The 13,723-nt window shown below is 34.0% G+C and overlaps 1 protein-coding gene and 1 long non-coding RNA gene across 2 annotated transcripts in view; both read left to right on the plus strand.

The window, feature by feature from the left end:
* LOC134263502 (uncharacterized) overlaps nucleotides 1–13,723 on the plus strand; it is a 52,079-nt gene that overhangs the window by 23,530 nt on the left and 14,826 nt on the right. The window contains exons 5-6 of the mRNA XM_062745853.1: nucleotides 10,569–10,749; nucleotides 12,948–13,051. Of these exons, the coding sequence (XP_062601837.1) occupies nucleotides 10,569–10,749; nucleotides 12,948–13,051 (285 nt within the window). The remainder of the gene's footprint in view (nucleotides 1–10,568; nucleotides 10,750–12,947; nucleotides 13,052–13,723) is intronic.
* On the plus strand, nucleotides 240–9,900 carry LOC134263494 (uncharacterized). Its single transcript, XR_009991281.1, has 3 exons — nucleotides 240–413; nucleotides 9,235–9,344; nucleotides 9,609–9,900. It is a non-coding gene; the product is annotated as an uncharacterized LOC134263494 (long non-coding RNA).

Below are 13,723 nucleotides of genomic sequence, written 5' to 3' on the forward strand. Positions count from 1 at the left end.
TACGTATACAGAGCGAATCTAAGAAGTCATATTTTATTAGATTGTGCTTTTGTTGCGTGTATCAATTCTATAATCTTTCTTTTCGCAAAATATAAAAAAAAACAAATAAACACATAAGAATTTTCACACTGACAATTAACCACGGTCAAGTTGCATTACTTAAGTTTCACTCCCCAAAAACCTTCGCGATATCAGATAAGGATCCAGTGCTTCTCGCTTGGTCAGTTTCAGTGTCAGGATAACCTTGTTATGCAATTTTCTTGCTGGGCAGAGTATAGCTGTTTGCAGTTTATCTAGGTCAAAATTTGAATATAACCGATGGACAAGAAGTGCGCGTCTCCTTGCTGTTCATATTTAATGTGCTTTCAAGCTATACACACAAGGATTAAGGCTGGAATATCAACTTCTGCTCAGTAAGTATTGTCACGGAGGTGACCGAGCAGTTATAACTTTTTAATTCCACTGTGTATATATCCAATTGTAATTAAGATATCCTTGATTAATAAATCCTGGTAATTCTTCTAATACTAAATCCAATAAAATGTCAGTAAACAGTGCACTAATTTATTTACATATATACAATGAGGAGGCACAATACAAACGAAAGATGTTACATTTATGCTAGCATATGTACTGTCTAAATCCTAGGAAAGCACTCCCCCCTTCTAAAGAAACTCCTCCATGTGCACGCCTAGCCAACTTCAAAATAGCACTTCCATAACCTTCAACATTTTTCGAGCTAGCTGTTTTCTTTGAAATAATTCTGTGTAATACATTCTCTGCAACTCTTTTGGACAAAATCTCTCCATCATGCGATCAAGTAACTTATCAAAATCCTCTTGGACATCTTGATCTAAATCTTCGTAAAAATCAGAGGCACGACCTCTCAAATATGCAGGTAGCATTTCAATTTTCCTCTCAGGTCTCCATTTGTTAGCACGACTTATCCTTTCAAATGTTTTGATCCAACTCTCGAAATCATCTCCTACATCTCCATAGAATTTGGGTGGCATAACATGAGATTTTGACTCTGCTCTATTATCGGTAGCTTCTCGCTGACTGGTGAACATCCTAGGTGACGAAATCGGAGATACACTTCTTTGCCTTCCTTTTCTTCCCATTTTTAACAGAATTCACAAATTAATCCAATGAATGTTCACCAATAAATCCAATGAATATTAAATTCTTTCAAACACACACACAATAATCCAATTTTGAAAAAGACACAGGTTCTGATATACTTCCAGTTCAAGTGACTGCTGGAATCCCACTTCTGACACCAAAAATATGTCACGGAGGTGACCGAGCAGTTATAACTTTTTAATTCCACTGTGTATATATCCAATTGTAATTAAGATATCCTTGATTAATAAATCCTGGTAATTCTTCTAATACTAAATCCAATAAAATGTCAGTAAACAGTGCACTATTTTATTTACATATATACAATGAGGAGGCACAATACAAACGAAAGATGTTACATTTATGCTAGCATATGTACTGTCTAAATCCTAGCAAAGCACCCCCCCCTTCTAAAAATGTCACACTTATTATATACTAATCTTAGCTCCAATAGATGATTATCTAAAACATTAGCTCCATCCTATTAATTAACTAACTCCAACTCTACATATATCTTTATCAAATCCTTATCAAACTGTCATAACCTAGCTTGACCTTAACTCAATACACGGCTCCCGATTCTACGAACAATAGCTCCCATTGTTCCACTCATTAAAGACTCATTATTCTTGACCACACTAGAGACTGCTCTACTTTTAATTACCCTAACACAGCTTGACTAGTCTGGGCAATGCATCCAAATGCCTGTAACTCTGGACATTTAATAATAAATCACTTCATTACTTTTGAGCCTAAAATTGCTACTCATCATTCCTTCCCCTCTTTTTAAGTAACTGTCCTCAGTTTACAACTACTATTACATTAACACTACAACTACAACATGTCCTCTAAATACATTATGGAAACGTTTATCAAAAAGAACTAACCTACTAAAACAAATCTATACACCTTAAAATCCATTGTAAAATCTCCTAAACTTCATTGATTATTTTAAATCATTATCTTCCCATGAGCATCTCTTCATCACCTACTTAAGTAACAAACCCTAACATTTCACAATATATGAACCACTAATCATATATCAACACAGTGTAACATCAGTTATACAATTTAAAAAAAAATAATATTTAACTGTTCATAAAATGTATTTAGCTGTCCATAGTATCACAAATTATAAGTTAAACTGTTCATAGAAAATATTAATCCAAAGCGAATAATTTATCAAGTCCAAAATAAGTCATTTAGTCCAAAGGCACATCAACACGAAGTACGAGAGAAATCACAAAATTTCAGCGGACACGAAACGATTTCTCAAATTGTTCAAATGTTCTGGCACTTCATTGATGATATTCATCGCAATTTCAGAAAAGTCAATTTCTTCTGGTATTAATCCTTTACTATAACCTATTCCAGTCTCTCTTTCGATAGATTGATGTCCATCTGCATAGGTATGTTGGTATCGTTTTAATGTTAAGTTTATACACATCAATTCCACTGTCTTGGTGGGATTGAAGTCGTCATCTGGTCCTTCTGCTTCTTCTTCCCGCTCAAGGTCATCTGAACTTTCAGGGTCTTCAAGGTCAGACACATCTTCTTCCTCATAGTTAGGATTCACTTCATGGTTCTGGGGCTCGTCTTCCTCTGGATTTATAAGAGTTTCCATTGTTTCCTCCAATGATGTTAATGATAAGTTGCTCACAGGAGAATAAAAATTTGTAAAGAATTCTCCAAAGTTCTCTTCTTCTTCATCTGAAATGTCGGAGTACATGTCGTTCTTGATGGTCACAAACACTGGCTCAGGCTCATCATAATAAGTGTGGTACTTCTTCATGTGCTTTGTTAAAGCATATTTTCTTCCGAAAACTTTACCGCACGTCGTCACAGGGCACTGATGATCGTAATGTCCATTTGAATGACACTCTCTGTTATGTCTGTATAAATTCCGTCTTTGTTTAAATTCTCTGTTACAAAGTGAACAATAGTTCTTAGAATAATCCATAATAATACATGTAATAAGTTGAATGTTCTCCAAGAAAGTAAATTTCAGTTTAAGTTGTTTTCTTTCCAATGTCCAATATATAGACCTGGGCTGACAAATGCCAAATTCCAAAATTTATGTGTTTTGGGAGCACCGCACAATGAAACTTGGAGCCATCCATATGGTTTTGGAGCACTGGCCATCTTAATGTACATTACGCAAGTCACGGTTCCTGTCAAATTTATCTGAATCACCATTATCTTCATCTTCTGAACTAACATATTCACAATTTCACATGAAAATCACAATCCTAGTAATCCGCACACTTATTCACTATGTCACCAATTTATTTTTTTTCTTTGTCTGTATGCAGCACCTCGACCTTTATAATTTCTTTCAAATTCCTCGATTAAATTTCCTGGAACTAGTGAAAAATCCACCCATGTACTTTCTTTTTCATCATTTTTATATTTCACAAAATATTTAGCTTCTGCTCTCCCTTTATCATTCCTGGACCATAACTTATCACAAACTTCTACTATTTCAGGTTGTAACACTGTTCTTTGTGCATTTTCTAATTCTGAATTATTTTCATCACTTGGATAATTCTCTTCATTCTCATCTCCAGATTCTCTTTCGTTGTCAGAATGGTCTTCATTAAATCGCAGATTAGGTGGTAAATCTTCAAGATCAACAATTGTACCATTCTATTTGCATGCACAATATTCTGTCTTTTTTTGTTATCACAACTTTCAACTTTAAAATTCACAGGTGAGGTTTTTATCTATTATGCGATGTGGCCCATTCCAAGGATGAATTAATTTGTGAGTAAGACCTTGTTTTGTCACAGGCAAGTAAATCCAAACTCTTTCTCCAATACTAAATTCGGGCTCTTTCGCATTCTTGTCCTGATGTTGTTTTTGCTTTTGTTGGGCAAGTTCTATATTACTTTTCACTAAAGTGAAGGCCTCGTTTAATCGATGTAATATAACATTTTTGTAGTCGTCCACATCAGTATATCAACGAGTTGGTTCAGATAATGCCACATCAACTGGTAATCGCGCATCCCTTCCATAAACTAAATAAAATGGTGTTTCCTGAATAGTTTCCTGTATACTTGTCCTATAGGCAAATAACACATATGGAATAAAAACATCCCAGTCTCGCTGATGATCATTCACAAACATTGACAGCATAGTTGTTAAAGTGTCATTGAATTTCTCTACCAATCCATCGCACTGAGGATGGTAAGCAGTTGTAAATATCTTCTTTGTATTCACTAAATCACATACTTCCTTCATTAAACTCGAAGTGAAGTTTCGTCCTCTGTCAGAAAGTAATGTACGAGGAGCTGAATGTCGACAAATAATTTCTTCAACGAACAGTTTTGCTGTGGTTTTCGCATCGGTATTTGATACTGGAAATGCTTCTACCCATCTTGTCAAGTAATCTGAAAACACTACTATATAAGTATTGCCTTTCAAACTTGGTGGTAATGGTCCTAAAACATCAACCGCAACTCTGTCAAATGGTCCATCAACAGGTATGGGTAACATTGGAGCTCGTTTTCTCCCTTTAGGTGTTTTTCTACTTGCACAGTTTAGGCATGATTTGCACCAGAAATCTATGTCTTTATACATTCCTTCCCAAAAGAATCTCGATCGAATTTTATAATAAGTTTTATGGAATGCCAGGTGTCCTGCTGTATGGTCATTGTGACACCACGTTAAAACTTCATCAATCAGTGTCCTTGGAATAACTAATCTCCTTCTAACTTCTTTACGCTTTCCTTTAACATCTGGTGCCCAAATATGATAAAGCACATCATCCACTAGCTCATAAAATGAAACAGAAGCCATAACTCGTCTAGCTCTCTCCTCGTCTGTTGAAAGTTTATTATCTTTCAGGTAGTCAATAATATCTCGTAAATTTGGATCCTTCATTTGCATTTCACTTATACTCTTTAATTGAAGTTTTTCTGGTAGCTCTTCTAAGGACATTATTCTGGGTTCTCCACTCCCACATATCGACAATCCATCAGCATTTCCATGTTTCTTACCAGGTTTATATTGAATTTCAAAATCATACTCCTGGATAGCTAAAGCCCATCTTGCTAATCTTCCACTTGGATACTTTATCCCCATAAGCCAACGCAATGGATTATGATCTGTAATGACAGTGAATTTATGTCCAAATAAATACTGCCTAAATATTCCAATTCCCCACACAACAGCTAAAGCTTCCTTTTCAATGGTAGGGTAGTTTAATTCACTTTTCTTCAAACTTCTACTGGCATATGCAATAGGACGCTCTCCAACATCAGTTTCTTGTGAAAGAACTACTCCCAAACCTTGATCACTGGCATCAGTACTGAGTTTGAATGGTTTTTCAAAATCAGGAAAACACAACACTGGAGCTATAGTCATCAACTCTTTTAATTTTTGAAAAGCTTCTTCACACTTCTGATCCCAGGAAAATAATGTCTCCTTGTGTAAAAGTTTATTTAACGGATCTGCAATCTTCGCAAAGTTAGGAATAAATTTGCGGTAATATGAAGCCAGTCCCAGGAATGCTCTTAAAAATCTTATGGAAGTTGGTCTTGGAAAGTTGCGCACAGCTTCTACCTTCTTAGGATCTGCTTTCACTCCTTCTGATGATATAATATGTCCGAGAAAGTCGACTTCACTTTTGAAAAACGAACACTTTCTTCTCTTCAATCTTAAATTTGCTCCCCTTAATCTCCTGAATACTTCCTCCAATCTTTCAATATGCTCTTCAAATGTATTTGAGAAAACTATGATATCACCAATATATGCCAACGCCATTTTCCACTGTATTCCTGATAAAACCAAATCCATTAACCTCTGAAATGTACTAGGACCATTGCACAATCCAAACGGGAGACAATTAAACTCATATAATCCTTCCGACGATACAAATGCAGTTTTCTCTTTATCCTCTTCACATACAGGTACATTCCAATAGCCTGTTAATACATCCATGACAGAAAAATACTTCGCTTTCTGAAAAACTTCTAACATCTCATCTATTCTAGGCAAGGGATACACATCCTTCCTAGTGACTGCATTCACTCTTCTATAATCTATGCAAAACCTATAACTTCCATCGGACTTCTTCACCAAAACTACAGGTGATCCCCATGGACTACTTGAAGGTCTTATAACTTCTTTTTCTAGCATACTCTTAATCTGTTTCCTTACTTCTTCTTTCTATGCAAATGGTATTGGATAAGGTCGCTGTTTTATAGGGTGAGCATCTCCCGTGTCAATTTGATGATTGACTAAACTTGTTTCTCCTAAATCATTATCATCCTTTGCGAAAACATCAAGATATTCGCTAAATAATCTTCTGACTTCCTCTTTCTGTTCTTCGGACATTTTTTCTACATCTATATTTAGATCCTTCAAAATGTCTCTTCTCTCCTTTTCTTTCTCTGGTATTTCATTGACTGCATCATTGTCGTGAATTTCACACACTTCACAAAAACTTCCAATATTCACTTTTTCATGTAGAATCACAGGTTGACTTGATGAATTTACAACTGTAACTGCCATCAATTCACACGCTCTGCTTAATACTCTTGCTGGCATAACACTATACTTCTCCATAAAATCGCTCTTAGGCTCCACAATTCCAATTTTTCCATAAAATTCTGGACTGACTCTTGCATTACACAATACTTGGGATCTTTCAGGAATTTCAATTGTTTCAGCCAAATGAACAGAACATCTAACATTACAGTTTTCCCTCAAAAACTTGACATAATTTCCATTCCAATATACTGAGCCATCCTCCATGTCAAGAACTGCACCAACACTTTTCAAAATATCTGTTCCAATAATCACATCATAACAAAGGTTTCTTGCAACGTACACATTATGTTTGAATAATTCACAGTTAACTTCAATTTCACACTCAACAATGCCTATCACATCAATAGCCTGACCAGTTGCTGATACTATACGTCTGTCTGTCGAAGTCAATTTATTTCTCATTTCTGGACCAATAAATCTGTCACTTATCAAAGAAACAACGGCTCCTGTGTCCAACATTAGAACAGCATCAATTCCAAAAATTTTCCCTTTTATTTGTATTCCCTGGTAATCACCTTTAACTAAAGAAGGTACTTTCACAATATTTTCACATTTTCTTTTTTCACATTTTGTTTCATCACTATTTTTACATAAAATCATTTTGTCAGAGGCATTTTCTTTTTCACTGATGACCACCTTACCCTCTCCTAAGGAGGTCTGCTTTAGTTTAAACCTGTACGCTGCGGAATCCTTGCAAATTTTCTTGGGGTGCTTGTTGCAAATCGACATTCTCTGGCAAGGTGATTATTTCGTCCACAATTATAACAGCGTCTTATCTGACGATTTCTGCACTCATAACTTCCTTGAGGTGGAACATGGCGAGTAGGTGCCACACGTTTCATTGATGTAAGATTAAGACCATCTAGCTTTCCTGCAATTGTATCCACTTTCCCTGTCATCTTCTCAAAAGAATCCATAATAACTTTCATTTCGTTTGCAACTACGTTGACTTTAGCAGGTTCTGGTTGGCTACTCATTATCAGTTGCTCGTTACATTCTTCTCTTTTTGCAATTCTAAAAGCCTGTTCAAAACTTTGAGGATCTGCCATCATAACATAACGACGTAGCTCAGGACGTAAACCTTGCAAGAAATGCTCCATGACAAGCCTGTCATGTTCATCTAAAGAAACTCCTCCATGTGCATGCCTAGCCAACTTCAAAATAGCACTTCCATAACCTTCAACATTTTTCGAGCTACATGTAGCTGTTTTCTTTGAAATAATTCTGTGTAATACATTCTCTGCAACTCTTTTGGACAAAATCTCTCCATCATGCGATCAAGTAACTTATCAAAATCCTCTTGGACATCTTGATCTAAATCTTCGTAAAAATCAGAGGCACGACCTCTCAAATATGCAGGTAGCATTTCAATTTTCCTCTCAGGTCTCCATTTGTTAGCACGACTTATCCTTTCAAATGTTTTGATCCAACTCTCGAAATCATCTCCTACATCTCCATAGAATTTGGGTGGCATAACATGAGTTTTTGACTCTGCTCTATTATCGGTAGCTTCTCGCTGACTGGTGAACATCCTAGGTGACGAAATCGGAGATACACTTCTTTGCCTTCCTTTTCTTCCCATTTTTAACAGAATTCACAAATTAATCCAATGAATGTTCACCAATAAATCCAATGAATATTAAATTCTTTCAAACACACACACAATAATCCAATTTTGAAAAAGACACAGGTTCTGATATACTTCCAGTTCAAGTGAATGCTGGAATCCCACTTCTGACACCAAAAATATGTCACGGAGGTGACCGAGCAGTTATAACTTTTTAATTCCACTGTGTATATATCCAATTGTAATTAAGATATCCTTGATTAATAAATCCTGGTAATTCTTCTAATACTAAATCCAATAAAATGTCAGTAAACAGTGCACTATTTTATTTACATATATACAATGAGGAGGCACAGTACAAACGAAAGAGGTTACATCTGTGCTACATGTAGCATATGTACTGTCTAAATCCAAGTAAAGCAGTCCCTCCTTCTACAAATGTCACACTTATTATATACAAATTTTACCTCCAATAGATGAGTATCTAAAACATTAGTTCCAACCTATTAATTACCTAACTCCACTCTACATATATCTTTATTAAATCTTCATCAAACTGTCATACTCTAGCTAGAACTTAACTCAAAACACGGCTCCCGATTCTACGAACAATAGCTTCCATTGCTCAACTCATTAAAGACTGATTATTATTGACCACACTAGACACTGCTCTACTTTTAATTACCCTAACACAGCTTGACTAGTCTGGGCAATGCATCCAATTGCCTGTAACTCTGGACATTTAATAATAAATCACTTCATTACTTTTGAGCCTAAAATTACTACTCATCATTATTATTTCCTTTTCATGAATTTAAGAAATTATTTTTTTTTAGTATCTCTACATCATTTAATTCTTGTTTTATAAGTATATTTGAAATCTGCGTGAAATGAACATCTTTGGTTCGTATATTAAGTGTTTTGTTGATATTCATTTGGTTAGGAAATATAAGCTAGTATACTAATATATTATACAATTTAACTAATTGTAGTTCGTCGTAAGGTTCAATCAACCAGTGGTGCAGGGAATTGATTGTATAGTCAGCCTTGATTGCATCAGATTCTTCGCCCGTGAAAATTATACAAAGGAATGCAACATTTTGTAAGTACACTTTGTACATGTATATGTTTGTCTATAACATTTTTCTTTAGTAATAATTATCTATAAGCATACTCATACGAATTTTAACATGAAGTCAACTATAATTCTTTTAATCATGTTAATTAAATCCAAGTACCGGAATATATTCCTTTGTCTGATTTTTTAAATTATTCATGTACATTTATTTTTATCGTTTGAAATAACGTGTTACGTACATTTTTATCGAACAAATGGCTTTAACATCTTCATTTCTTTTATCAATAGGCTTTTGCTTTAGAGGTTGGATTCTCCTGTTCATTTCTTTCATTCGTGGAACTTAACTATATGCGTGATTAAAATCAATGGATCCGCCATTTTGTGGAACTTAGTAGTGTAAGGCAGACGCGTACTTTGAAGGACCTGGATGTGATTACTGTAACCCACTTTTCACTAGGAATATAAATTTTGTCAAGCAGTGATTTTTGAGATTCAGTGATTGAATTCGAATTTGTGTTTGTCTTAAAAATACAGACTAAAATAAATTCTCTCACAATCATAATACTGGATTACAACTTTTATAAATATTTATTTACGAAACTTGAATAAAAATATTTATAAAAATTTGAAATGTATTTGTTTATAAAGAAAAATGTAATATGAATTCAACGTGATTTCAACCAAATATCAACGTTTGTACAACCGAAATATTTCAACCAAATCTAAACCTAATTTCAACCAATGTTCACTTTAGTTCAATGTTGATATTTGACGTTGAGACAACGTTGAAGCTTCAACGTTGCCTCAACTTTCATTTGCAACAAAAAATCAACCATAAATCAACCAAAAATTCAACCCATTTTCAACGTTTATTCAACGTTGAAACAACGTTGCCTCAACTTTCATATGCAACCAAAATTCAACGTTGATTCAACGTTGAAGTGCAACTTTGATTGAACGTTTAATCACATTTAAATGCCTGCTGGGTTTCGCTTTTAAATGAATCACTTGATCATGTTTTATAATGTGTAAACTGTCCCAACCAAGGTTATATAGTACAACTTGGATTGCTATTCAATTCATTCCTTAAATGAAATGACGATAAAATAATTATATACATACAGTTGTATATACTAACGTATAATCATAATTATATATAATATGTGTTTTTGTAACAGAAACCATAAGTTCTTACCCTTAATTAAATATAAATTTCTTGTCTATAACTGTTAAATAATTTCATTTCAGATCCCGGGTGTTTCGATGTGCCCGATATCACATCCACAACAACAATTACAGAAGATCGTACCACTCCTGCATTTTTATCTACAAGCCAAAGTTCAATGATTCAGAAAGAAAATAAATCACAATTGTCCGAACAAACAGAATATGAAGAATTTTTTTTCAAACACAAGCAGCTTCATTTGTCGTAAGTTTTTAAATTACTGATCATGACGGTATTCTTTTTTTAAAGAACGAGCGAGGTTCAATTATATGGCCTTTTTAAGCTCCGAGAATTTCTGGGGAAAACTGAACTGCTAAATTTTAGTTAACAATATATTGAATATTGTTTTTCGACCTTTAAATTTGCATTTGGAGATAAAATGTCCAGCAAAAATGACTTTAATTTCTGGCTAATCAATGCATTATAACGCCAATTTCCTCCTATTCTAAAAAAGTCTACAAAAAAGCCAATTTTACAAGTTATTTCGAATTTTCAATATTTAATATAGAGCGCAAATCTACTGAGATAGAATCGTATTGTCGATACCTTATTGTTCATCCCTTAATGATGCCCAGTATGTAACTCTTTTGTCATTTACACTTGCCATCATAGAGTTAACATTACTAAACCAAACAAGAGGCCCATGGACATCATAGCTCACCTGTGCACATGGGCTAGTGAAAAAACACAAATCAGCTCAGTATTGAAAAGTTTACTTGTTGGGGGAGGGGGGATTTGAATTTTTTATAACTTGAGAATGTCACCATATCAATACAGCATGCATGTATAATTTCGTTATACTTGAGAAGAAGAGTTTTCAAGATGTTTCACATATATATCTATGTAAAGATTTGATTGCCCAAGAAGGCCCCACCTTACCCTCAGGGGTCATAATATGAACAAAGTTGATTTAACTCTAACTGGGGATGTTTCCGTATTGATATCCCAATTATTGCTTTGCTGATCTTCAGAAGAAGAAGAAAAACTTTGATCAGCCATTGTGACCCCGCTTTACCCCCGGGGGCCAGGATGTGAACAAACTTGATTTGACACTACCTGAGGATGCTTCCTCATGGGTTTCCTCTTCAGAAGAAGATTTTTAAAAGATTTTTCCTTAGTATATTCCTATGTTAAATTTTGATCAGCCATTGTGGACCTAACCTTTCCCCGGGGGTCATGATTTAAACAAACTTGAATCTACACTACTAGAGGATACTTCCACATGAGTTTCATCTTTCCTGGCCCAGTGGTTCTGGAGAAGAATATTTTTAAAAGATGCCATTAATTTTTTTATTAATTCATTATTATCTCCCCTTGGAAGAGTGATTGGCCCTTTATTTGAACAAACTTGAATCCCTTTTACCCAAGGATACTTTCTGGTATGTTTGATTGAAATTTGCCCTTTGGTTTTTGAGAAGATGAAAATGTGAAAAGTGAAAAGTTTACATGACGACCACAACGACGACTACGACGACAACGACGACAGACAACGGACAAATTTTGATCAGAAAAGCTCAGTTGAGCCTTTCAATCAGGTGAACTACAAAGTAATCGTAATTCTATACAATCTTTCTTAAACAATGAATTTATGCTACAACAACTGAATAAACATAACATTCACTTACATAAACTCTTGTTTACCAAAATTAATGATTGAGTATTTTTAAGAAAACTACGTGGTAGTCAGAAAGGCGAAGATTCCTATCTCCCTAATTGTCCTAAATCAATTTTATTATTTTTTCTTTTACATTACATGTAGAACAAAAATATTTATTGAAAAGCAGGTTCTGTACAACTAATGGACGTTATCACCTTCACCACCCTCCAAAAAATAAAAAAAAATCATCCTATTCTTAAGTTTTTTCCGTTTGTAATCATCTACTCAAATTTGAAAGTCCATCCTTTATATATGCCTGATATATATTTTTTTCTCTTTCATCTAATCTTAAGATTTATTGAATGTTTACTGGTCGATGCCAATTAGGCATAATATTACCATATTTTGGAAATCAAAATCATAAAGAAATGCAATACTGTAATTTAAATAAATGCAAGGGGTTGTTTATTTTAACCAATCGATTTTTTTATTTTGTTTGGCTATGTAATATGTCCGGTAGATTGCTTTCATAATCAAATTTAAGCACTTTTTTCTATTTAAATTGCTTGGCCAGGGGAATATTATACTCCCCGTGGGGTTGAATTATTTGATTGATTAAAAATTGAGCAAATCTGTATAACATTTTCTAAAAATGTAGTTTTCATACCGATGTTTGTATTGTTTTTTTGGTAAGTATTCCAAATTTCTTAATGTAAGTGTTCCATGCAACCTTTTATCAATGACGGTCCTTTTACTGCTTTGCATACCATTGCTTTCAGAAGATCTGAAATTCTTTCATTTTTAGGCTTATTGTTGCTGCAGGAGTTTTTGTGCCGGTTATAACAATTTTATGCCTTGTCATTCATTTTAAAATAAGAGTGTTCGATAAGAAGAAAAGGTATGCTAAGGGTAAGTCAGTTTTACACTTGTTTAAAAAAAATAGTAGCAAATATTTGAAAATCCATTGTACATAAAACTCTTAATTTTTTTTACAGACTTATTAAAATATTACATATACCAAAGTCTGTTCGACGTTAAAATACAAGAAATATTGTATTGTATGTAAGTTTTGAATATTTCGAAGATCCCAAAGAACCACAATAAATTTGAACTACCTTATCTATATTGTATTCCGAAAATATATTTAAGAAATCCTTACAACAAAGATATATACGTAGCGGCTTTCCTCTTCACTAACTTAAAATATTTAAAGTAGTGAAAGAGGAACTACACATATATTTAAGAAATGGTGTCAATCATATTTGGATACTTCAAAATTCCAAGGAATTTTTGGACAATTTAAAATTTTACCAAATTCAACAGTTTAAAAACTTGCGTCTTTTAACTTTATATACAACCATTCCCGACGATATATTAAATCCAAGACTATTTGATATCACCGACGTCTGCTTTTCAATAAAAATTTATACCACTTTTCAATAATTAAAAAAAATTGAAAATTTACTTTCCTTGGCATTGGTCATTTGCAAAATTATTTTGTTAGAAACATTCAGATTGTACACACAAGTATTCTGAAGTTGACATCAAATAAATGCTTGAGTTTCTGATTGACAATATCTC

Source organism: Saccostrea cucullata, unplaced genomic scaffold, assembly GCF_032062105.1.
Source record: "Saccostrea cucullata isolate Sc308-1 unplaced genomic scaffold, CSIRO_AGI_Scuc_v1 ctg752, whole genome shotgun sequence".
NCBI classification, from domain to species: Eukaryota; Metazoa; Mollusca; class Bivalvia; order Ostreida; family Ostreidae; genus Saccostrea; species Saccostrea cuccullata.